A 24,019-nucleotide genomic window follows, 5' to 3' on the forward strand; every position below is an offset into this window, starting at 1 on the left:
AGATTGTGCGGTATGGATAGGCAGATTATTAGACAGCAATCATTTTACAAATGATTAAAGAGAAGAATATAACTGATCTTTGATAGGAAACAACAGGGAAATGTAGAGTTTTACAATAAGTTAGGAAAAAAATGTGGGAGGAGAGCTTCAAAAAGTAGTTGTAAATCCTCCACAGCAAGTGGGAAACCCTAAAACAACACTACCTGGCAACTAGCAACAGCTGCAGTTCTCACAAAAAATCTTGTCCCCAGTTGCAATTTATGGCTTTTGTGCCAAACACCATTCAGTGGAAGCACCCCCAAATTGTAATTTTAGTGTAATGAAATTTTGAAATTATTACCTTTATTTAGCTGAAATACTAATGAAAATGCAGCTTCTGCAGAATTTATCAGTTGCTGGATCCATTTTATTTGAACCAGGTGTTTTGGAGCAGGGAAACATCTAAAACCTGCAGAACAATGGCCCTCACAGACTAAAGTTGAACAGCTGTTCTTGTTGTAGCATCTGTCCTATTGTACATTAAGTTTAGATGACTTCCTGTTCTTCCGTCACACCAGATTGCTGATCGCGTCAGCTGCAGCGTATTTGTCATGATCTCCTCTAATAGGTGCACTTCCCGTTTTCCTTTGTTCAATGTCAGACTTTCGTGTCAGTTTTCGCTGTGTGTTTAAGGCCTCTTGCCAAGTTTCATTTTCATTCCTGCCATGCTCTGTTTGGATTGTGGATTTATGTTTGTCACTGTGCAGTGACTTACGTATTGTTTATTATAATCTAATTCATTTAAGTCCCTGCCTACCGTCTGAGCCTGCCTCTTTCTTTGGTTCATCTCATAGATCGAAATGCAGTTGCACTATAACAGGAACATTAGATTTTACTCAGTTTACCTGCCAGTGGCTTTAATGTCTGTTTATTATGTCTAAAATTGTGTTTAGTGACACACTTCAGACTGTATTGATGCTTTTTGTCTGGATAATATATTACCCTAGAAAAGCAACCAATTATATCACTATAAATTCTAAATCTTTGTATCATGATAATCATGAGTCTTTTAGCAAGTAACTAGTTTTTAATTTTTGTAGAATATTCATGATTTAAACAGCAAAACATGTCCCAGCATTATTTTCTGTTTATTTTGGCTCATGTGAGAAAGCATCCATGTAAACAGAACTGGGATAATTGAGGTCACCAATAGTTATGGCAGTCATATCTTAAATGATAAACGGAAAATGTAAATATGGAGAGAGGCCTTAAAAATTCCTCCTTCCTCTGGCAGTCTTCATGAACAGCTGTTAAAATCTCAAAGATGTGTTGGTTATACGTTGGAGACACTTTGATAACGTACAGAGTCAGTGTGGACTGGATGCCTCTTGTCTTACTTTGACTCTGAAGTGGCTTTTCAGTGACAGGTGATACGGTACAATTTCCCACTGTCAGCAAGTCTCACAGAGGGAAAGACAGCAGCGCATTGGAAAAGAAAACTGTCTCAGAAATTTCTTTTTGTGCAGCTCAAGTCACAACTTAGTCTGCGGCCATGCTGGCAGCTGTGCAAGACGGGATTTAGCCACAGTTCAGAGACAAAGGAGAATTTTTTCCTTTAGTTAGGTGTGGGCAGCAGCTTGAGACTGATTTTTTTTTTTAGCGAGTATGTCTAAATTTCAGCTGGCCTCGTTAGATTATGAAATTGCAATGAACAACTATTTCTAATTAGATATTAGATATAATAACCAGCTAGAAATGAGCCCGAGCTTGTTTGCATGAGGAGCATGTATTCAAGGTTCTGCATTTCTCTGTAATCAGAGAAAGATTTCTGGATGTTTATTTGCAATGGGTGATTGAGTTATGACCTCCGCCATGAGTTTTGACACCAATTGGTGCAGTCGGGTGCATCTGGTTTCAAAGAACGGTAATTGCTTCCAGTAGCTGCTTGTCACAGTCACTGCTGCTGCTGTTGGAGCTGCCTGTGTCGACAAATTGGCCAAATCAGGACAAACTAACTTTATTCCAATGGCTTTATATTTTAAAAAAAAAGTAAAAAGTTACCATTATTTTTCTTTCAAGTGTATGCAGTTGAAAAAAGAAACCTTTACACCAGTTGGTGTTGTTTACCTAAAACTACAGTACCCAGCTGTTTCCCCAACCTCAACCTTTTTTTTCTTTTAATGCTTTAGATCATAGGCAAGACTGCCTGATGAGGGGTTGTGTACCAGAGGCCAGATAAAGAAGGTGAAATGTGTTGAAAACCATGTTAGCACAAAGAAAAATGTTAGTAACATCGGCCTTTTCCTTCAATAACATTATCTAAAATGGCTGCAGTGGAGTAAATATGCTGACTTAGATCCTTTTCACCTCCTTTTTTTTTCTCCACTCGAAGAGGTTTTCCGGGGATACCACAGTCAGCTTTTCCCAGGCACAGCTGGGGCTGTGCTGCAGGCAGGAGGTTGAGTGAGGGAGCGAGGAAAGAAGGAGAGTTTGAACAGAGGAGGAAGGAAAGGAAGTAGAAAGTCGAGACAAGCATGTGAGATGAGGGAGGCAGATAGAGAGAACATAGTGGAGGAGAAATGGAGATAGTGAGGAGAAAAACAAGCAAGCACATGCAAGGATGTTGTTTACTTGTAGGGGTTTCTGTCTTCCCACCACACCCTGATAACACACACACAGTTTGATAAAGGATATAAACACCAAATCCTCAGCACTCAACGAAAACAAGGCTGTACATCAAACCATGATGGTAAACTGTTGCTGTTCTCCTCAGCAGCACAGGGATCCTGAATAAATGAGGTTTAAATTTTTACAGGGCATGAATGCTGAGGCCCCACAGAGGTGTAAAGATGTTACGTTGTCAGTGAGAAGCTATGCTTTATGATTTAATGTAAGCTATCTATCCAGGGTACAAGACTTTATTCAGGAGACTGCTCTTCGCTTCAAGGTTGGCAAGATGGATTTCTCTCTTTGTCACCTTTTTTAGATGTTAAATGCGTAACATTAATGGCTTCATCAGTCAGTTAAAGAAGTGACATTTAGTTGAGTCTTTCAGACGTTGGTCACTTTCCAGTTAGTTTCCACTCTTCGTATAGATGTCCCTGTGAAGGAGGGAAAAAGCAACAATTTGCATATGACTGAGCGATTGTTCTGATTAAGTGGTATAACACACCATAAGTCTTCTTCTCATAATAACAACAAAAAAAGACAACAGTGCACATTAGCGAGTTAAGTGTGCGCTGTTGTGTAAAACATAGTGACGCTGAACAGGAAGCAGATGAAAATCTCTCTTTTCTATGTGTTTAAGCTTGTTGAAAAGTCATGCTTCACTCGTATAAATTGTACAACGATAACAGCAAAGTTGTTTGTCGAAAACAAAAAAATGCATCCTTTTATCACCTCTGGACACTTTCATTACTGTCGCTGCTGTGTGGCAGAAAACAAGCTGCACCACCATACAAAACTCTCTAAGTCCTTACTGAGACTTTTCTTTTCAAGCAAACGAACACAGAATATTGTTTGAAACAAGACATTTTTTTTTCATTGAATTCCTTTAAAGTGGAACTATTATGTGCATTTCAGGCTAATTTATTTTTATTTCTGAGACCAGAAGGGCTGGGATTGATCGAGTTATTGCCCCAAATCGCTTTATTTACTTGAGACCGACCCTCTCCGTAGGCTGTCAGATCAGCCTGTGGGCAAAACGAGAGGATTGAGACTCTTCCGCATTAAGCCCCGCCTCCCGCCACCGTGCTACATCGGGAGCGTGCACCGCAACTGCTTTCGCTGTCATTGTAACATCTCATAAACAGAAAGATTAGGCTAATATGAACTCAATAAAAAAAAAAAAAAAAAAAAAAAAAAATACAATGTCAACACATAGCATACAGCCCTACATGTTGGAACCTGAATCAGACCCTGAAAACGAAGTGGAAAACAGCAACCCACAGCAACGAATGCAGCAGGATGTCTCTCTTTGGTAAACTCACCAGCCATCGTTGGAAATGACTTTATCAGACGTTTTCCACCCGCCTGATGTATTTGTACATGCCCTTGTTAACCAGTAGAAGGTAACCAATCACCGAACCTTATCCCCCAGGACGTCGCAAGGATTTCCAAGTAGAAAAAACTCTCTAAAACGACACGTTCTTCGTTGCCATGGAAACCAAACGGAGAGAGCGCTGGAACTCAAACTCAAACATGCGTTTAGGTGATAAAAAACGGTGTCGTTCACATGTCTGATGAGGATTCAATACTGTAACACTGTAGAAAGCTCAGAAAACTTGAAATACCACAATAGCACCCCTTTAAACATCTGATCATAAGTCAAATTTACCTTTAAACTGTTCATTAATGTGACTGTAGATATTCAGGATTTAGATAGCGATTTAGGTAGAGAGTACCAGGGGAGTAATTCAACATTTGCCACCAGACTGATGGGAACCAATACGTACCTGAAAAAGGCTTGAGTTCCCTCATTTCATTGTTTTTATATGATCTAGAAGGAAATTAAGATTCATTCTTAAAAGCATTTTTCCTTCATTTTTAGGATCATTGTAAAATTTAACTTTTACACTTGATGGTTTCAGATCATATTTTATCATTTTAATTAGTATTAATTTAATTATATTTCCAGTTAGTCTGTGTAGCATTTTGCGGAAACAGTTTGTTGGACCATGACGTTACAAAGTGTGGTCTGATGATGAGACAAATGGGAACTCTTGGTGCCGCATGCGAACATGATGTGAAGTCTTTACCAGCCCGACAACACACACTATCCACAGCATTTTATACTACCCACCTACCCACGCTGTTCAGAGCCATGTGTGGCTAGAGCTGGTCATACCTGTCTCACTGGACTGGTCTGTCCAGAGCTAACACACAGAGATTGTCAACGGCACACACTCTGTCATAAACTATTTAAAAATACAGATTTAAAACGGGTGCATATTTTTGGACTGTGGGAGGAAATCAAAGCTTCTGGAGAAAATAAAAACTGCACAGACAGAGAAAACGTGGAAACTCCACAAAGCAAGTCCCCATTGAGGTTCAGATCATGATCACCATCTTGCTCAGAGCTGACTGTGTTAACCTCTTCACTGGCAAGAAAGTCAGTGCTGCCCAATAGAAGTTGCAAACACTAATTATAAGTTTTTAGTTGGCGTTCAACCAGGTCATGTTTAGAAAATATTTTAATAGTTTCCTGAAGAAAGAGGTTAAATGTTGGCTTCTCACAAACAACACTTTTGCTCCTTTTCCTGCTTTAAATAGAATTTTTGGATTGCTTGTTATCAGTATTATTCCCAACTGAACACTCATGTTAAAAATACTTTTATTCTTTTTTTTAACCCTTTAAGGTCCTGGTCTGCCATTTGGTAGAGGTAAATTTGCAGTGACTTGAGTTAATTTCTTTAAAACATAGTGGAACTAAACTAGCCCGAGTCATCTCCAACAACTGGTTTGAGTATGTAAAACCCAAAGTGTCTGATATAACACTACTGTTTCTAATTTCAACCATCGTTACATTATTTTTACCTTCTTTTTAACATCTCAACCATCTGCCAACAAACATTCAGTCAGTTTATTCTTGTCCAAAACAAATGGAAAAACACAGAGAAATATTTTTCTCTGGCCTTTAAAGGGTTCATTTGAGCATCTTCTAATAAAGTGAACTCTGTAAATTGGCAAAACTGTTATGACTTGTTCACCTTTAAGAGTTGTGACACACTTTGAAAATTAAGTTACTAACTGGTCAATCAAAGAATAATTAACGGTTTAATAAACTTCAATGGATTGTAATTTATTACTGAGTAGTTTCCGCGCTGTTAGTTAATATACCATTCGAGCATTGTAATGAAAGGCCTGACTGACCATAGTTCCACACCCAAGTGCACACATGGTGCAAATGACACATACACTCCTGCACACACACGCATCCATAAACACTGCAGAATGTGAGCTTATTCGGGTTTTTGCTGTTATAAAGCCCCTAATCTCCCCATACACATCATGAATGGAGACATTCCCCTCGTTTTATGCAACAACACACACACAAGCGCAGACACTTGCACACATAGAGCTGATAGATTATTCATCATCTACAGATCTCCATTATAAGATGCTAAAACTCCATCTTAAATAAAACAAGTAATTTAATGTTTCCACAGCATGAATGATCAGACTGCTGTTTGCTTTTCAAGTTTCTGTAGAAATGGTCACTGTCTGCATGTGTTCACTTCCACGTCTATGTCTGCCTGTGTCTTTGTTTGTGTATCCCTTCATCTCTGGGAATTCCCCACTCTCTGCTTTTCCCTTCATAAAGCCCCTCCCGCTGCTCATGTCTCCCTAAGCCAATCAGTCCCTGGCTTTCAGCTTCCTATTGCTGTGACACTGTGGGTCAGCAGCTGGGTCACGGCCTCACATCTCACTCGCACTGGGGTCACGTTTCCTGGTTGCTCCACTGCATGTCAGAGTAGTTTGGGAAAAACTGCTGCCTTTGGCAAATGTGTGTGTGTGTGTGTGTGTGTGTGTGTGTGTGTGTGTGTGTGTGTGTGTGTGTGTGTGTGTGAGTGAGAGGAAAGCACGAAAATGACTGTAACTGGGTTCTGTCTGACTTGCTAATCCCTCCATCCCCCATGTCTATCCACTGTTTTCACACACACAGCTGTTTCCTGTTGAGTGTGAATGTATTTAAAAGAAAGAGAGAGGGGAGGAGAGGGAATCAGTTTTTGACTATTGTTGGCAATCGGTTTGAACTTTATGCACCTATTGTTTGTGCTTAAAATCTGGGATTTGAACTCGCCTTCAGAATAAATCACATACACTTACCAGCACAGTAAAGCATGCTGCAGATCATGCTGCTGTGCTGCGTTAACCTGATTAAACCTTTCTCTGTTCCAGGCCCTTGCTGCTTTCCATTCATTTGTGAACAGTCTGAAAATCAATTAGCAGCCTCTTAAAACTTACGTGAACTGTGTAATCCATTGGAGTGAAGAACAGCGTGCGCTTTAACCACATTACTGCTTGACAGAGAATAGAAGAGCACTGACAAAAATTAATGTAAGCTTAATGTTCACTGTAAAAGATTACACAGCTAAAGCTTCAAGACCTGGCTAATTGATTTTTTTTATACCATACAGAAATAAAGTGAACTCAACTGATGCATGAAAGGCCAGGAAGCATATGTCCTAAAACATGAACTGCTAAGCATGTATTCAAAGATATCTAGTAAAAGTACTGAGGTAAGCTCACTAAACACAGACTAAAGCGCTGTAACAAAGGAGCAGACTTAATCGTTTTAATGTTCTGCCCTGAGGTTGCAGTTAGTAGGGCTTGACAGTCAGGAGATGAAAATAATTGTGCCAGAAAAGACTTGAACAGCACAGCATGACGTAAGAATTATTCAATAATCCAATTTATCATTTCTCCTTATTTTTGTTTTAAAGTCACGTTGATCACATTTTCAAATCCACCTTCCAAACCGAGATAGTTTCGCCTGTTTCCTTCCCTTTTTTGCATAAACTTACAGTTTCTTCTTTGATACACAAACATGAGCGAATTCATTAATTCATCACAGGCTTTCAGCAGCTCCTTGTGCGGCCGCAAACCTTTTCTCACCCATTGTGTTGTCTTCCTTTGAGTTGCTAAGTTTGTGCTGGTTGCTGATGTTCGCAGGTTTTATAAAAAGCAGCTGTTTCCCTGTCACATAAAACTTGGAATTTAATATTTAAACGGATCAATTCATCCTCTCTCTGCACCCGCCACTGCTTAATTCAGTTTAAGGTAGTCCACAGGGCTCACCTCACTAAATCCAAGCTCTCACGCATTTACCCAAGCATCAGTCCATTCTGTGATAAGTGCAAAACTTCTGAGGCCACACTCATTCATATGTTCTGGTCCTGCCCCAGACTCGGCAAGTTCTGGTCAGAGGTTTTCTCTACTTTATCTCTGTTAATAAAAGTTAGACTACCGCCGAACCCCCTAACGGCTCTGTTCGGCATCACCGGGGAGGTGATGCCTTTATCCTCAATAAATCATCACACACTGTCTTTCGCTTCTCTTGTGGCTAGACGCTGTGTTCTACTCAAATGGCGTGACACTGTCCCTCCAACACATAAGCAATGGCTAGTGGATCTGATGTCCTGTTTGAAGCTTGAAAAGATTAGATGCTCACTACAGCACAAGAGCAGGAAGTTTCAGGAGACGTGGGGACCCTTTTTAAATACTTTCCATAAGACATGGGAGCAGGACTTCTAGTGCAGCTTTAGGCTTATAACATGAAGCATTATTTCACAAGTCATTCATTCACTGGCTCATGCCTCCAAACTGACTCTGACCGAGTAGGGAAACAGGGTTCCGGGTGTTCATTTTCCTCTTTTTTTTTTTTTTTAAATTTATTTTATTTTATTATTTTATTTATTTATTTTTTTGTGTGCTATTGTTTTGTTAGGTCTCTCTCAATCCTTACCCCTTCATTGCACTGTACCTATGGCTCCTGCATCTGCCTACCTCCTGTGGGCTGGTGTAAATGTTCTGGAGTTTCTCTCTTTTCTTTTTTCTTTGTGTATGTTTGTTAAGAAAGAAAATCTTAATAAAAAAGATCTTGAATATAAAAAGCAGCTGTTAACACAACTGCACCCACAATAATAAGATGGTTAGCTGCAGTTGTTAGACTGACTTTATCAACATGCAGGTCACAACTAAACAATTCTTGTTGTTTAGTTGTGAACTGACCTACAAATACAATTTGATTACTGTTTGAGTATTTATTACCCTACCAATGGCAAAACAGTCTTCCAAAATGATGTATTTGTAAATTTAAAAAATGACACATCCCAGTCTGTATCATACACCAAGAACAATTAATGTGCACCCACAGAGGAGAGCAGAAGTCCATGCAGTATTTCAAACTATTAGCACAGCTTGTGGCATGTCATTTTCTGTGATGCAGCATGTTTGGTAAAGACAAATAAAGAAAAGAACTGAGAACTTGAACAACTTTAAGCCAATTGCCACTCAGAACGTCGGTGGCAACCATTAAGATACCACATCAAATCAAATTTAGGATGAATAAATATTTTTAAGAAAATAGTACAGTGTTGACTGCAACTAACACACTAATAGTGTAGCTCAGGCAAACGAAGAGTTGTCTGATCTTTACCTGGCTTCTCCAGACAATATATGTCAAAGTGTCCTTGGGCAAAAGACTGATCGCAATGTTGCTTCCTGATGTGTCTATCAGGGTATGAATGAGTGTGATAGGTGAGCACTTAGTATAACAACAGAAGTGTTGTGTGAATGGATAAATGTGACATGTACTGTAAAGGCACTTTGAGTGGTTATTATATGATTAGAAAAGTGTCATATAAATGCGGTTCATTAAATACAACAAATCATTTAAGATGATAAAACTTTTTTTTTTTTTTCACAAATATGTTTATTGAATTTTGTATTTAGAGAGAAGAAGAAAAAAATATATAAAAATAACGGTAATAATAATAAAACAAAAACCCACACAACAACAAAAGACAATATCAAATAAAACAAAACATAAGATGAAACCCACCCACCCACCCATCCCAGAACTCAGCATTCACTCAGTTTGCAAAAACTTTTTTCTACAAATCAAAGTCTTTCACAAGGCGTAAAAAGGGAAGCCAAATGTCTTCGAAGTCCTCCTGTTTGTTTTTGGCCACATAAGTCAGTTTCTCCAAAGCCAAGTTACTGGACATCAGATTGATCCACTGGTTCACTCCAGGTCTCTCAGTGTCCTTCCATTTTAAAGCAATGACTAATTTTGCTTGTAACAAGCAAAAATTTACAAGTTTTCTTTTGTTTGCAGTACATTTAAAACCAGTGGGGAAAATATGCAAAATACACAATTTACTATCAATAGGCATTCTACATTTAATAAGGTCTGAAATTATTGTTATGATTTCCTTCCAAAAAATATTAATTTTTTCACACTGCCACATACTATGATATAGTGTTCCTTTTTCTTTACCACATTTGACACAGTCATCAGGAATATTGGGGTTAAAATGATGAAGTTTTACTGGTGTAATGTAAGTTCTGAATGACCATTTATACTGCAATAATCGGAATCTTATATTAATGGTCTGCTTTTGTGCAAGTAAACAAGAATTATTCCAATCCTCAACTGAAATGTCTGTTTCCATATCAGCTCTCCAGGCTTGTAAATATGAAAGAGAACTTTCTTTTGAGGCTGCAAGAAGAATATTGTAAAATTTAGAAAGCAGACCTCTGTTTTTATAATGGTTAACTGCAATGTTCTCTATGGAGGTCAAAGGGGGTTCTGCAGTTGACTTCAATAGATTGGTAATGAAACTTCTGACCTGGAGGTATTTAAAGAAATGTTTCTTGGGTAGATTGTAGTTGTTTGACAACTGCTCAAAAGACATTAGCACACCATCACTGTACAAGTCCCCGACCCTATGCAGACCTTTATTCATCCACATTTTAAAGCCCATGTCAGCACGTGCAGGTTTAAATGCGTTATTGCCCCATATAGGTGAGAGAGCAGAGAGCCTAGACTCCTCATTCAAAGCCACATGGGCCTGGTGCCAGATGGAGATGGTGTTTCTGACAAATGGATTTTTTGTGTTTTTAAGCAATTGTTTGATTTCAGCTGAGTAAATATATGATTTTAAACACAGTTCCAATGTGTAATTTTCAATATGAATCCAAGATGGAATATCAATAGGAGAAAAATAGGAAGTAGCAGCACATAGTTGAGCCGCCCAGTAGTATAGCTTCATGTTAGGTAGTCTAAGCCCTCCTCGGTCGTAAGGTAAATACAGAAGTGAAAGGCGGAGCCTGGGGCGTTTGTTATTCCATATAAATGTGGCAAAGCTTTTATTTAAAGATGAAAAAAAGGATGCTGGGATATGCAAAGGTACGGACTGAAAAAGATAGAGGAACTTTGGGAGTATTGACATTTTAATTATATTAATGCGACCTATCATGGAGATTGGCATCCCTCCCCATCTTTCCAGTGAGTCCGTGACTTTACTTACTAATGGGTCATAATTGAGGGGAACAATTTTCTTTATGTCAGGATTAACCTGGATTCCTAAGTAGGTGAAACCTTCATACGTGCAGGTAAACTGTGTTTGGATGGGAGGGTTATTTTTGCTTAGAAATAACAAGGAGCTTTTCTTCTGGTTGACTTTATAGCCAGAGAAGAGTCCAAAACTTTGCAGAATATTATCCACTGCATTAACAGATTTCTCTAAATTGGTCAGAAATAAAACAATATCATCTGCAAAAAGTGACAATCGATGTTCTGTTTCTCCAATTTTAATTCCAGTCACTTCAGGGGAGTTACGTATAGCCATAGCGAGTGGTTCTATGGCAAAAAGGAAAAGCAGGGGACTTAGGGGGCAGCCCTGACGGGTGGATCTACAGAGTTTTATGGGTGTTGATGTCTGACTATTTGTTACGATTTTTGCAGTCGGCTCTGTGTATAATAATTGAATCCATTTCAAGTAATTTTCCCCCAAGCCAAATCTCTTGAGAGTTTCAAAAAGGTATCTCCACTCTATTCTGTCGAACGCCTTTTCGGCGTCTAATGACAGAAAGGCGTGGTCAACGGCAGATTGCTTTTCGTATAATATATTCAAAAGTCGTCTAATATTATGAAAACCTTGGCGTCCAAGAATAAATCCGTTTTGATCATTGGAGATTATTTTTGGTAAATGTGATTCAATCCTTCTAGCCAAGGCCTTACACAATATTTTGGTGTCACAGGACATGAGTGATATGGGGCGATATGAACCCATTTCTGTTGGATTTTTGCCTGGTTTTAGAAGAACAGAAATGGCTGCCATTCGCAAAGATGGTGGTAGGATGCCTCTCTCATAGGACTCATTAAACATTTCAAGCAGGTGGGGTAATAATTTATCTGAGAATTTTTTATAAATTTCTATTGGTAAGCCGTCAGGGCCGGGGGCTTTGCCACTGTTCATATGGGAAAGTGCCTCTTTAAGTTCCTCAATACTTAGTTTTTTATCAAGTTTATTTTTGGTCTCCTCAGATAGGACTGGGAATTGGAGTTGATCCAGGAACTGCGTCTGTGCATTATCGCTTTCGGGATATTGGGATTTGTATAAGTTTTCATAGTATTTTGCAAAAGCATTGTTAATTTCTATTGGGTCTACAACATTCTCTCCACTGTCAAGTGTAACTGAATTTATGGCTCTATTTGTTTGTATTGTTTTGAGTCTCCAGGCCAGGAGTTTTCCTGCCTTCTCACCCTGATCATAGTATGATTGTTTCAGCCATAACAAATTAGTAGCAATTTTGTAGGTGCTGAGTTCATTATATTCTGCCTTTAATAAGAGGAGTTTTTTATATTTTTCTGTATCATCACTGTGATATAACTGGTCCTGTAAACATTTTATTTGTTTGTCAATGTCCTTTAATTTATTTAAGTGCAATTTAGATTTGCTTCTGGTATAACTTATTATTTCGCCTCTTAAATAGACCTTAAAAGCCTCCCATTTTATTGATGCGCTGGTTTGGTTTGTATTGAAAGAAAAATAATCTGTTATTTTCCCTTCAATAAATTCTGCAAATTCAATAGATTTCAACCATTTTGCTTGGAATCTAAATGAGGGTGGGTTTGAGAAACAATTTGGAAGTTTAATGGATAAATTAATCGGGGCATGGTCAGAAAGAAGTATAGATTCATAAGAACAGTCCTGAACCATAGATGTTAAGCTGGAGGAGACCAAAAAGAAATCTATGCGCGAGTATGTTTTGTAGGTGCTGGAAAAGCATGAAAACTCTGCCTTATCAGGGTGGAGTTGTCTCCAAATCTCCACCAAGTTAAGGTCTTTCATAAATTTCCCAATAGTTTTTCTAGTTTGCTGGTGGGAGGTATCAGAGCTATTTGATCTATCAACTGCAGGATTAATCACACAGTTAAAATCACCCCCAATTATGTACTGTCCATTGTAAGAAGCCATAGTTAAGAAAAAATGTTGGTAAAAAACAGGGTCATCCCCATTAGGGGCATATAGACAGACCAAATTAACTAAAGTAGAAATTATAGTGCCATTAAGTATAATAAATCTCCCAGATGGATCCAGGTATTTCTCTCTTAAAATAAAAGGGAGTGATTTGTGAATTAGTATCATGACCCCTCTAGAATGCGAAGTATAATTAGAGAAGAAGACTTGTCCAGGCCATCTCGACCTTATACGATTCAGATCTTTGTCAAGTAAGTGTGTTTCTTGTAAGAAGCACACTGTGGTTTTCATCTTTTTTATTCTGCCCAATACTTGTTTGATTTTAACAATTTTATTCAGGCCTCGCACATTCCAGGAGGATACTTTTATAATAGAGTTACCAGACATACCCTAACTTTTCTAACATATCATTATCACATTCAAATTTTGTAGAAACATCAAGAAGAAAATACCTTGAGTGAAGCTCCCAAAATAAAAAACCCGCACATTTCCCCAAACGAAATGTGCCCATGAACCTATTCAATCTAAGAACTTGGGTTAAATAAAACGTTTCATCCACACTGTGGGTAACGTAAAACTGAGTGCACATAATACTCGCGTGCTCGCTCTTAACAGTATCTTAACCAAAACTAAAAAGTATATAAATTGAAAATATCTCCAATGCTTTAACGAATGAAACCAAATATTTAAAGTTTTATAACATTAGTCAGTCACTTACTAATTTGTCCATCAGAACATCATGGCTTTTGCTCCCCAGTGAAGATCAGTGGATCTTGTGGATCTTGAGTAGTCAAGATCCACAAGTCAGTCCTCCTCGTTTCCAGGATCTGGATGAGATCCCATTTTCTTAACGTAGTCATCAGCCTCTTCATAAGACTTAAACACAATGCGCCTGCCGTTGTGGGTGATGACCAGCAGGGCCGGGTAAAGCATACCATAGCGGATGTTAAGAGTGCGAAGCTTGGCTTTCATTCCATCGTAGCGTCGCTGCATACGGCGGGTTTCAGGCGACAGGTCGGGAAAAATACTGAGCCGGTGACTATCGTAGAAAATCTCCTTCATTTTCCTGGCCGCGCTCATGGCCGCCTCTCGGTCCCGGTAGTTCAGGAACTTTATAATCACTACCCTTGGCGTTGTAACTCCAGGGTTAAGTGGCCCAATCCTATGCGCTCTTTCGATGACTGGCGGCGAGGTAAAACAGTTACCGAGCGCCCCTGGGAGCCACTTCTCCAGAAATCCACACATATCTCTTCCTTCGGTTTTCTCCGGTAGCCCCACCAGACGGAGGTTCGAGCGTCTGCTCCGGTCCTCGTAGTTAGTGATTTTATCACATAGGGACATCACTGTCTGCTCAAGTTGTTTAACTTTTCCTCGGAGAGAAGTGACATCATCCTCTGCTTGTGATAATCGCTCCTCCGCCTCATTAAGTCTTCGCGAATGTGTCTGTATATCCCCCTTGACACTTCTGATAGCTTCCAGTGTGTCCGCGGAATGCTTTTCCATGTCAGCTCGTAACGAGCAAATGGCTTGGAGGATTTCACTATTTGTTGTTGTCCCTTGAGTTTCAGCTCCATCAGAATGAAGTTGCGGTGGCTGTGCTGCGACGCTAGCATTAGCCGAGGCTGCATTCGCTTCCTTGTCTGGTTGAGTTCTCGCCGTTTGTTGACTAGATTTTGAGCTTCTAGGTTTCATGATATGCACGAGAAGATATGCACTGAAAATATGTTGCAATATGAAAGTTGGTCAAAAGTTTAGGATAAAGTTTAAAGGATTTTGCTGCGAGCTCTCACACGTGCGACCTCTTAGCAAGACGCCATAACCCCGTCTCCGATGATAAAACTTTTAAAAGAAGATGCAAGAATACAATCAGACAAAGCAAGGACTGTTAGAGCTGTGTGTTAAACGTTAAATCCATAATGACAGTGTCTGTTTAAAGAACAAATCTTAGACAAAATCAAAATGAAAAGCATGTCATATTTGTGAAACCTGCTGATATCTCTTATAATCAGAAATATATATTACTAAAACATGTATCTGAGTGGTCTTAAAAGATTTCTGCAATACTAAGTAGTTTACAAGCATCATCAATATTTGGAAATAGGTCAATATAGCCAAAAATTAAATTTATGTTTATTAACAGAAGAACTTTAAAAATCCACCTACAGATATAGTTTTATTAATACCACTTTTTTACTACGATAAAAAAATTAGTACCAGTCAGTTTAATTAATTTCTATTTAAGTTGTCAGAATTAATAGAAACTTCAGCAGATATTAAAATAGTTCAAATTGTTGCAGGGGAAATGATATAAAATAATACTAATTACATCCAGTCTGTGACCTATCTCGTAAATGATGCGGAAAATACAAAGTTAATTTAAAACTGTGATAAGTAAAAGGAACATTGCTGCCTTCTGTTGTAACGTAAACAGGCCATATGGACTTCCACTGACACCGCAAAAGGGATAAAAGGAAAGAAAAACATAATATGACAGAATGTATTATTACTTTTGTTTTAATTATTGTCTGTTAAGATAAAGACAGTTTTCATTGGCAGCCTTGTGGACATGGAGCACAGGTTGTTCAAGCTGTACTAAAGTCTAGCTGACCACATAGCGGGGAAAAAAGCCTTATCAAAAGCTTGAAGGCCAGATGAGACAAAGATTAAAGTGTTTGGCCACAATGAGTCAAGATTTGTATCTGCAGGAGCAAAGCTAAGGGAAGAGCACCGTAACATCATTTAAGTAGATTAAATCTAATTATTCTGTCATTATGTAATAGTATTATACACACTTTTAAACTGCATCTGATGTACATCACATTCAGCTGTTAGTCAGCTTTTTCTTAACTTGGATGGAAAAGACATTAGTTTAAATGATCAGTAATAACAAAATGTTGTCTCTTTGGAATATCATATGTGAATAAAGATCTATCTAACTATCCAAGCAAGATTTTATTTTTAGAATTACAAACAGCCACATGATGCCAGAGCTGATCAGATGTACCACGTACCATGTACCATGATGTAGCTTAATAAAGGGCTTGAGAAGAGAACAGATATTTCATTTTTCACGTGAGAACAGACCAAGCAAAGATGAAATGCTTAATTACATTGTTGTCCAAACATATAGCGCATGGACTACTGATTATAAAATCTCCTTCTCTTATGGCTTATGGTCATTTTGACTCTGTGAAGTGACACAACAACAACAACAACAACAACAAAAAAGTGGTAATGTGAAAAATGCCACTGGATAGACCAACAACATGCAGCTGTTTAATATATATTTCCTAACAGTATTCCCATTTCTGTACCTCTTTTGTCAGATAAATCTACTCCATATAAAAAACTTACTAAATTAATTTAAGGAAAACCTTAAAACTTCACCAGTTGTTGAAGGCTGCTAACTGTGTCGAAATGTTCAAAGTTCCACAATTGCTAACCAACATTTTGCAAAGTCTCAGGGCTACTGTGTTTATATTTATACATGTTACATGTCAACATGTTATATACAGGGTATATACTTTTACCCTGTATTGCAAGGTGACATAATTTGGTCCTACAACAGCCATAATCGAGAAAGTGAAATGTGTTATTATTACGATGCCTATCAGAAAGAGCAAAGAGACATTCATGTCTACTCTTAATGTTAAATTCTCAACAGAACTAGAAGTCCTGCATGCACTGCTTTTTCACTGGTTTGCTTTCCGGCAGCTATTGCGGTAAGAATGTCTGATCAGCCACTAAATTTGCCACTGATTTCTCCTGTTTGTTGTGTGTCTGCTGTCTGCTGCCAGGCAAGTTATGCACGTCACCACTTTGTGGGTAGAGTAAATCAGCAAGCCCATGGAAGTCAAAAGCCGGAAAAAGCCGGAAGTATACTACAGAGTGGCAATAATTCCCTGTGGGTTTGCAATAACAAGCGCTCCTTCTGAATTACACATTGCCCTTTAGTCCATTGTTAATGGGAAAACATTGATTAGTGCAACTTTACTGTAGTTAATAGATCGTGAAAGAGTCAGGGAGTCACGTTAGAGTCTGTGTACTACATGTGATGGTGAAACACTGATAACTTGGGTCACATAAACACTGATCTGTTTAAGATTCAGTTATTGACTCAGAATAATCCACAACTGGTCAAGTCAATACAAGCAGTAGAAAATTCCAGAAAAAAATGATGGGACTGATATTATTATGTTTAGTCACATGGTTTCTGTCTGTTGTTGCATTAATTTATGTATTATTCAATCAAAACCACATCTTCTCTGAAGTGGAAAGTAACCAAGGAAGTAAGACAAGAAATGAAATTGTTCTAATAATTAAATTGGGAGCTTTAATTTTATTATTTGCTCAGATCATGTTTCTTTAATGCTTTATGAGACGACTCAGTTGCACGTTGTTAAAGATATTTTTCTTTTGTTTCTTTTTCTCCTTTTTTTCTGCAGAGTGAGTCAGTTAAATACTTCCTGGATAACTTGGATCGTATTGGACAACTGGTGAGTCTCACTAAAAAATCCTAATTCTTCATGCTTTGAAACTATGTAACAAGCCTGTCCACTTTTTCAGAGCTACATTCCCAACAGACAGGACATTTTGTTTGCACGCAAGGCGACTAAAGGGATTGTCGAGCACGACTTTGTGATCAAAAAGATTCCCTTCAAGATGGTGGATGTGGGCGGTCAGAGGTCGCAGCGGCAGAAGTGGTTTCAGTGTTTTGATGGAATCACATCTATACTCTTTATGGTATCTTCATCAGAGTACGACCAGGTATGTGCATTTTTGTCAACATATCTAACTCCCCATCAAGCCTCACTATGGTGACTAACAGCTGCACCTGGGAAGGAGATGAGAAGTCAAGATGGCTTCAAACAAAAGGAAAAAAAATTATCAATATTCCAGATTTGCCTAATTTCGTAACAAAGCAAAATTCTTTTGAAAAGCTCAAGTAGCATTCAATAAAATAATTTCCAGATCAGTGGCTTTATGAAAAACCATAACATAGCTGCCATTTCAGTTTTGCCATTGCTCTGCATTAACAAGTTATCAGATAGAGATTAGGTGTAATGGGTTTATGGATGAACAGATTTGTATATTGTCCAAATAAGGACTGGGGAAAAAAATACTAAGATAACTTGACCTTTTGGTAATTGATGATATTAAAAAGACCTTTTGTTAAGATGTATAAACACCTTCGTGAGAGGAAGATGTTTTTTTAATTCACCAGTTATCTTCAGTAAATCTGATTATTTGAAATGACTTGTTGAATGCACCTCCCTGAGACAGAGAAAGCTCTAAGGCGCAGGAGAGCTGTTGGGGGCTGGGGGAGGGGGTGGACAAGAAGTTATATTCTTTTTTTTCTGTTCAGTTTCTAGGGAATTGTCGCTTTTAGGGAATATTTATCGTTTCTCTCCTTTATAGTGAATGTTAAACTCGGTTTCAAACTACACTTGAATTCTAATGTTGTCCCTGTCTGTTCAGCACACCTACACACACACACACACACACACACACACACACACACAAACACACATCTAAATGCTACGGATGTGGTCATTTAATCATGACGGTGGTTCATTTCTCTCAGGACTGATTTTCAACTATTTCGAGCCTTTAGCTGAAGAATCTAATTGAAAGTTCCTCCACGAAACACAAGAAATCCAGTTTAGCAAGCTCCTGAGAGTCCTGGTGGGAGTTACTTAACATTCTCAGAAGTCTGACTGACACGTCTCAAGTGATGAGGGTTTTTCGGGTTGCAGGCTGCAAATCTTATGTAAAGCTGATGCTATGGAAATGTTTTTCAGACTGCCTTTTGACTTTTGGAATTATGAAATGGAGAAGAGGGACACAACATCGGAAGTTTATACAAAGCTGTCTTTGTGGTTCGCTGAGGAAATTTGATTGTTTCTCTAGTCGTGGCTCCAGTTCAAATCAACGGTCATATGATGGCAACTGAAATCCTTAATTGCTGCTCAGATAAGACCTTTAAAAAAAAAAAACAAAGAATAATGCTGAATGTGTGTTATTCCAGGTCTTGATGGAGGACCGCAGGACAAACCGTCTGGTGGAGAGCATGAACATCTTCGAGACCATTGTCAACAACAAGCTCTTCCTGAACGTGTCCATCATCCTCTTCCTCAACAAAACAGACCTACTGGTGGATAAGATTCGCACAGTGGACATCCGCAAGAACTTCCCAGAGTTCAGAGGAGACCCCCACAGACTCGAGGATGTGCAGGTACATGAAGGTTTTTAATGTTTTAAGATTCTAAATTACATTTAAACAGCAATCATCCTAAATTAAAAGCTTCTTTTTTGACATATCTGAATAAACCAGCTGGTTACATCTGGATCTCAAGACATATGTATACACGTATACACACAGGCTCTTACTTGCTCTGCTCTGCTTCTCCCAGGCATTCCTGGTGCAGTCGTTCAGTCGTAAGAGGAGAAACCGAGGGAAGCCACTTTTCCACCACTTCACCACTGCAGTAGATACAGAAAATATACGCTTTGTCTTTCACGCCGTCAAGGACACCATTCTGCAGGAAAACCTCAAAGATATCATGCTGCAGTGACACTCACACTGCACACAACAGGTTTTCTTACTGTAACTGTGAAACGGAACAAGCGTTGAAGACTTTCTTCAAAACTCTGCTTTTTTCTGACAATATGAGTGTACATTAAAACTGTCATGTTGGACAGTCAGCTGACCCACACGGAGTGGATCTAACCTGTGGACTCTGAACCTGTGGAGCCATGAGATGACTGTGGGCCCGTCGGTCTATGTTGGCCACTGTGGAGACTCTTCATTTATCCTGTACAAATGTGTGTATGCTGGAAAGAGAGGCAGACTATAGAGGAAAGAACCAGCTACATGACATTAGCACTGAAAGTGTTGTTTCCCTCTTATGTATATAAGACTATTGACAACCTTGTCTCTAAACTGAGTCAGACTGCTGCCTGTTGTGATGTAGCTCGAGCTGTGTGAGCAGTGTGAGTAGGAAACAGGAGGGAAAGAGTGCAGAGACAGAATAAGGAGGAAAGACAGAAGGTTGAGAGCACGCTGAAAAATGCCTTGTTTTAAGGTACACGTGACAGAAGGAGAGGGGTGAGGGGTTTGGGCCCTAACCAGTCATATGCTGTGTTATGTGATAAGTCAATGAATGTTCCTGTCAATGAACTTTAACAGAAGGAAGAGACGAAGCTCTCTTATGCTCCCTGTCCACTTCTTTGCTGTCTTTTCTTTCCTCGTCTTGTGTTTACGCTCTCATTCCCACCACCGTAAAAGAGATAAACAGCTGCAGAGAACGAGTTTTATTCTTCTAATCCCCTCTCCGGTCCTTTCCTCTCCTCTTCAGTACAATAGACAGATTGTTCATCTCCTCCCTCCTCAGCAGAAACTGTAGATGGTCAAATTAGAGACTCATCTTTGTTTAAAGAAACACATACGGTTTTTGATTATGCATCCCTTATGGGCCCTCTCTAACCCATGCCTTTCTTCTCTTGACCACTCTGCCCACCAGCTTCCATGTGGATGCACTGCGATAACCTAGGCTTAAACCAAGGCATATAATAAATATTTACAAGGTGTTTTTGTGGTATGGTTTGACTGCCTGTTCCCATTATTTTTGCAAACATGAATGGAAAAACAGAAAACGACAGAGTTGAACTGTTAATGAACTGGCCATTTTATTGCCGTGACGTCCAAATAAGCGAGCAACTTAAAAGAGCCGGACTGAACAGAATCATGGAAAAGTTTATTTAAACAAGTTTGGTGACAATTCCTTTTATCTTTATGGTTTTTTTTCCTCCTGCTATTTCATTAAGATACCCTACAGAAGAGCTTTGTATGTTGGCACTAAAAGGAAACTTGTCACTGGCCTTACATTTGCCTTTGAGTGTTGCCTAGCAACAGGGGCTCTGCCCACAAGCAGCAAAGGTCTGGTGAAGATACTGTTATGGAAGTGTCACAACTCCACACTGCACTTCTGCCACAGTAAATGCAGCTGCCACGGGAGAAACTGATTGGATGAACAGAATAGAAAAGCAAAGTACGTGCACACACACACACACACACACACACACACACACACACACACACGCACACACACACCTTCAGTCTTCTTGGCCATATACTTGTCTCAAGGCAGTTCAACTAACTTGCTACACTCTAAGAAACTCCGTTTAAATGGGCTGCTTCTGGCTTCTAAGTTTGCTTTCTAGATGAACAAGCATTCAGTATTTCTTTACCCGGCAATCTTCATTACACATGAAATTATAACTCCGTATTCTTAAAGGACATTTAGTCCTAGATCTGAGGTCAGTTCATGTTTTTAGTGTCATGTTTACAGCTTTTTGGGATGCTCCCAGTTGGCTTAAATGTAATAATTCAATGCAAATTTGAAGACAAACAAAAAGGCAGCCAACACCATTTGTCACAATATTTAGCTCTCCTTCACTGGTTAAAGTTTAGTTATAATTGCTTGCAGTTTAACCTGTTTTGCAAATGGATTCATAAGGCAGTTAAACTTCTGTCCATGTCTAACATGATCTGCTACGTGACGTTATCGTTCTTTTACTTATTCGTAAAAACATGCATTTGAGTAGAGAAATCAGTCAAATGGAGTGAAATGATAACATTGATTTGATTTCCAAAGTTTCCCTTATGTACATTTTGGTGCAGAGCAACAGAACAAAGCTGGGCTTCTTTTCCCACTCTGATGGGTTTTGGGGTTGTTGTTTTTTTCGGTCAACTCAGTCTTGGGGAAAAGGAGGCAAACCACGAACTCTTCCACACACCTTATTATTAAACTGTATTAATCTGTATGTGTCTGTGTTCATCTTGACGTTTAGCGTGTTCATACTTCCTGTATGCTAAATACTGTAAGCATCTGACTGACACTGTGCAACACAAACACCACTCTAACAGTACCACTGTAACCGGTATGTTGCTGTAACATTTGTCGTTAACTAACCTACGTTCTCCACTCAAGCAAGTTTTTTTTTGTAAGTGTGTGTCATTGCACTGGATGTGTGTGAGAGAAGAAGACCAGAGAGCAAAATAAACAGGCACAGACTTTGAAAGGCAAGCAGGAAGAAAAGTGGGAGGTCCTCTGCTTTTTTTTTTTTTTGTTTGTTTGTTTTGTTTTTTGTTTTCCAGTGCCTTGCCTCTGTGTTCTGTGGTGAAATACACTGCCATTTGCTGACATGCTGGTTCTTTATTTTCTCAATGTGTGTTTGAGTGTATATGTGGTGAAGCAAAGGGGTCAAGACCCCTCTGATTTGAAAAAGTGAGGAGTGGCAGAGAGATTAGCAGAGCAGAGGGGGGGAGCCGGGTGGTGGCAAAGGATTTTGAAAAATGTTTCGAGCTTGTGAAGAATAAATATGGAAAAAAAATTAAATAGATTCAAACATGTTTTTCTTATTTCCCAAGGCAGTTTAATCAGTATTTATGAACATGAGAAGCTCTCTTGCAAAGCTAAAAAGCAGTGGGTCGAAGCACCCGATAAGTAATGTCATACTGATGTACAGCCGAGGCGAACTGTAGGTCCTCATTCCACATAATGTAATATGAAGCTCATCAGCGAGAGCTATCAGACCGCTGGGCATGAGAGCAAAGCTGAAGCTGGGCGATATCTCTGTTACCCAGCAGAGTCTGACCTTTGGTTTGGCTTTTAATCAGAGGAGCCCTGCTACATAACAGCCTCCAAGTCTCAGGAGAGAGGGAGGGGGTCCAGAAACAACTAAACTAGAGTTTTCGTGTTGTTTTAGAAATCACTGGTCAACATAGATTTATTTACACAGGAAGTGAGCAGAATGTAATTTAAGGTCTATATATGCACACCGCAGAAACTCATGTGACAGACTACGAAATCTCTGGCACATAGGAAAAATATGACCTTGTGAGTGGGTAGGCACAGGCTGGGGGAGGGACAGACAAAGGGAGGAAGAGGGAATACAAGAAAAAGTAAGAGGATAGAGGGAGGTGGGGGTAGGAGGTTGTGTTTCCTCTGAGCCCACTTCCTGTCCTGATCCCAAAATGGAGCAACTGTAAGAACGACATCCCTCTGCCTCTTTCAGCCCCCTTCCTCCCACACACACACACACACACACACACACACACACACACACACACACAAACACAAACACACATCAGAGAAACCCAAACCAGCCTCCTGCGGTATCCGACAAAGGAAAAAAGCAGAGAGCAGAAAAATATATCCCCAGTGGTCTTTGAAACACAAGGAAGGAATCGTTTACAGAGACATGGAGGTGCAGGACATTTTGTCCCCAAGTTGCACTTCAGCTTGTGTATTTAATTTGTAGCCTGTGCACAACATTAATATTTATTAATGTTCAATTATGTGTTTCAGTTGATACCGCGATACGGCAAAGGGTAATTAATATTTGAATATTGGTCTGTTCCTGGAGTGCTCTTTTGGGACTTAGAAAATGTTTATGTCATTGTATTAGTTCATTCTAACGTGAATAAAGCTTTAAGAACATACAACACAAAGTTTTCTTATAAGTGGGAACAGCACAGCATGATTAACTTGGAAAAAACATTTTCAGTCACTTTCTTTGGGTTATTAAATGTGTCAGGTACTATGTGTATTACATCTTCTCTGACATAAACCCATCAACATTTTGCTGAACCTCGATGCTTTGACCTCCAACTGGGTTGATCTAATCTTTCAGGACAGAAATATTTAGTTTGGCTTTCAAGACTTTCAGAATAACAATAACCCCCAATCTCATTAGTGCAATGCTGACTCTGGGTGTTTGACAACAATCCATATTGTCAAATTATTGTTTTCTGATGGTTATTGTGGCTGTAAGCCATTTAAGATGGCTCATGGATTACTAATAACCCCAACATTTCAGTTTTCCACACAATGATGTACAAGAATGTAAATTTCTATGACTGTGCTCTGGCACTACTTGCACACCTGTGACAGGAAATGCTGTCAGTTTTACACTTTCCTTTTGCTCTAAACAAATTAAATTAGTCAAATTCTTTACATGTTATGTGAGGAAAGTGCCACTCA

At 39.1% G+C, this 24,019-nt stretch overlaps 1 protein-coding gene across 1 annotated transcript in view; it reads left to right on the plus strand.

Annotated features, from left to right (window-relative positions):
* Positions 1-23,356, plus strand: part of gna12a (guanine nucleotide binding protein (G protein) alpha 12a) — a 37,825-nt gene extending 14,469 nt beyond the window's left edge. The window contains exons 3-6 of the mRNA XM_079264766.1: positions 17,417-17,467; positions 17,538-17,738; positions 19,000-19,206; positions 19,385-23,356. Coding sequence (XP_079120892.1) covers positions 17,417-17,467; positions 17,538-17,738; positions 19,000-19,206; positions 19,385-19,546 — 621 coding nt within the window. The 3' untranslated portion in view covers positions 19,547-23,356. The remainder of the gene's footprint in view (positions 1-17,416; positions 17,468-17,537; positions 17,739-18,999; positions 19,207-19,384) is intronic.
* The last annotated feature ends 663 nt before the right edge of the window (positions 23,357-24,019 follow it).

The sequence above is a fragment of the Telmatherina bonti genome (genome assembly GCF_933228915.1).
Source record: "Telmatherina bonti genome assembly, chromosome: 3".
Taxonomy (NCBI): Eukaryota; Metazoa; Chordata; class Actinopteri; order Atheriniformes; family Telmatherinidae; genus Telmatherina; species Telmatherina bonti.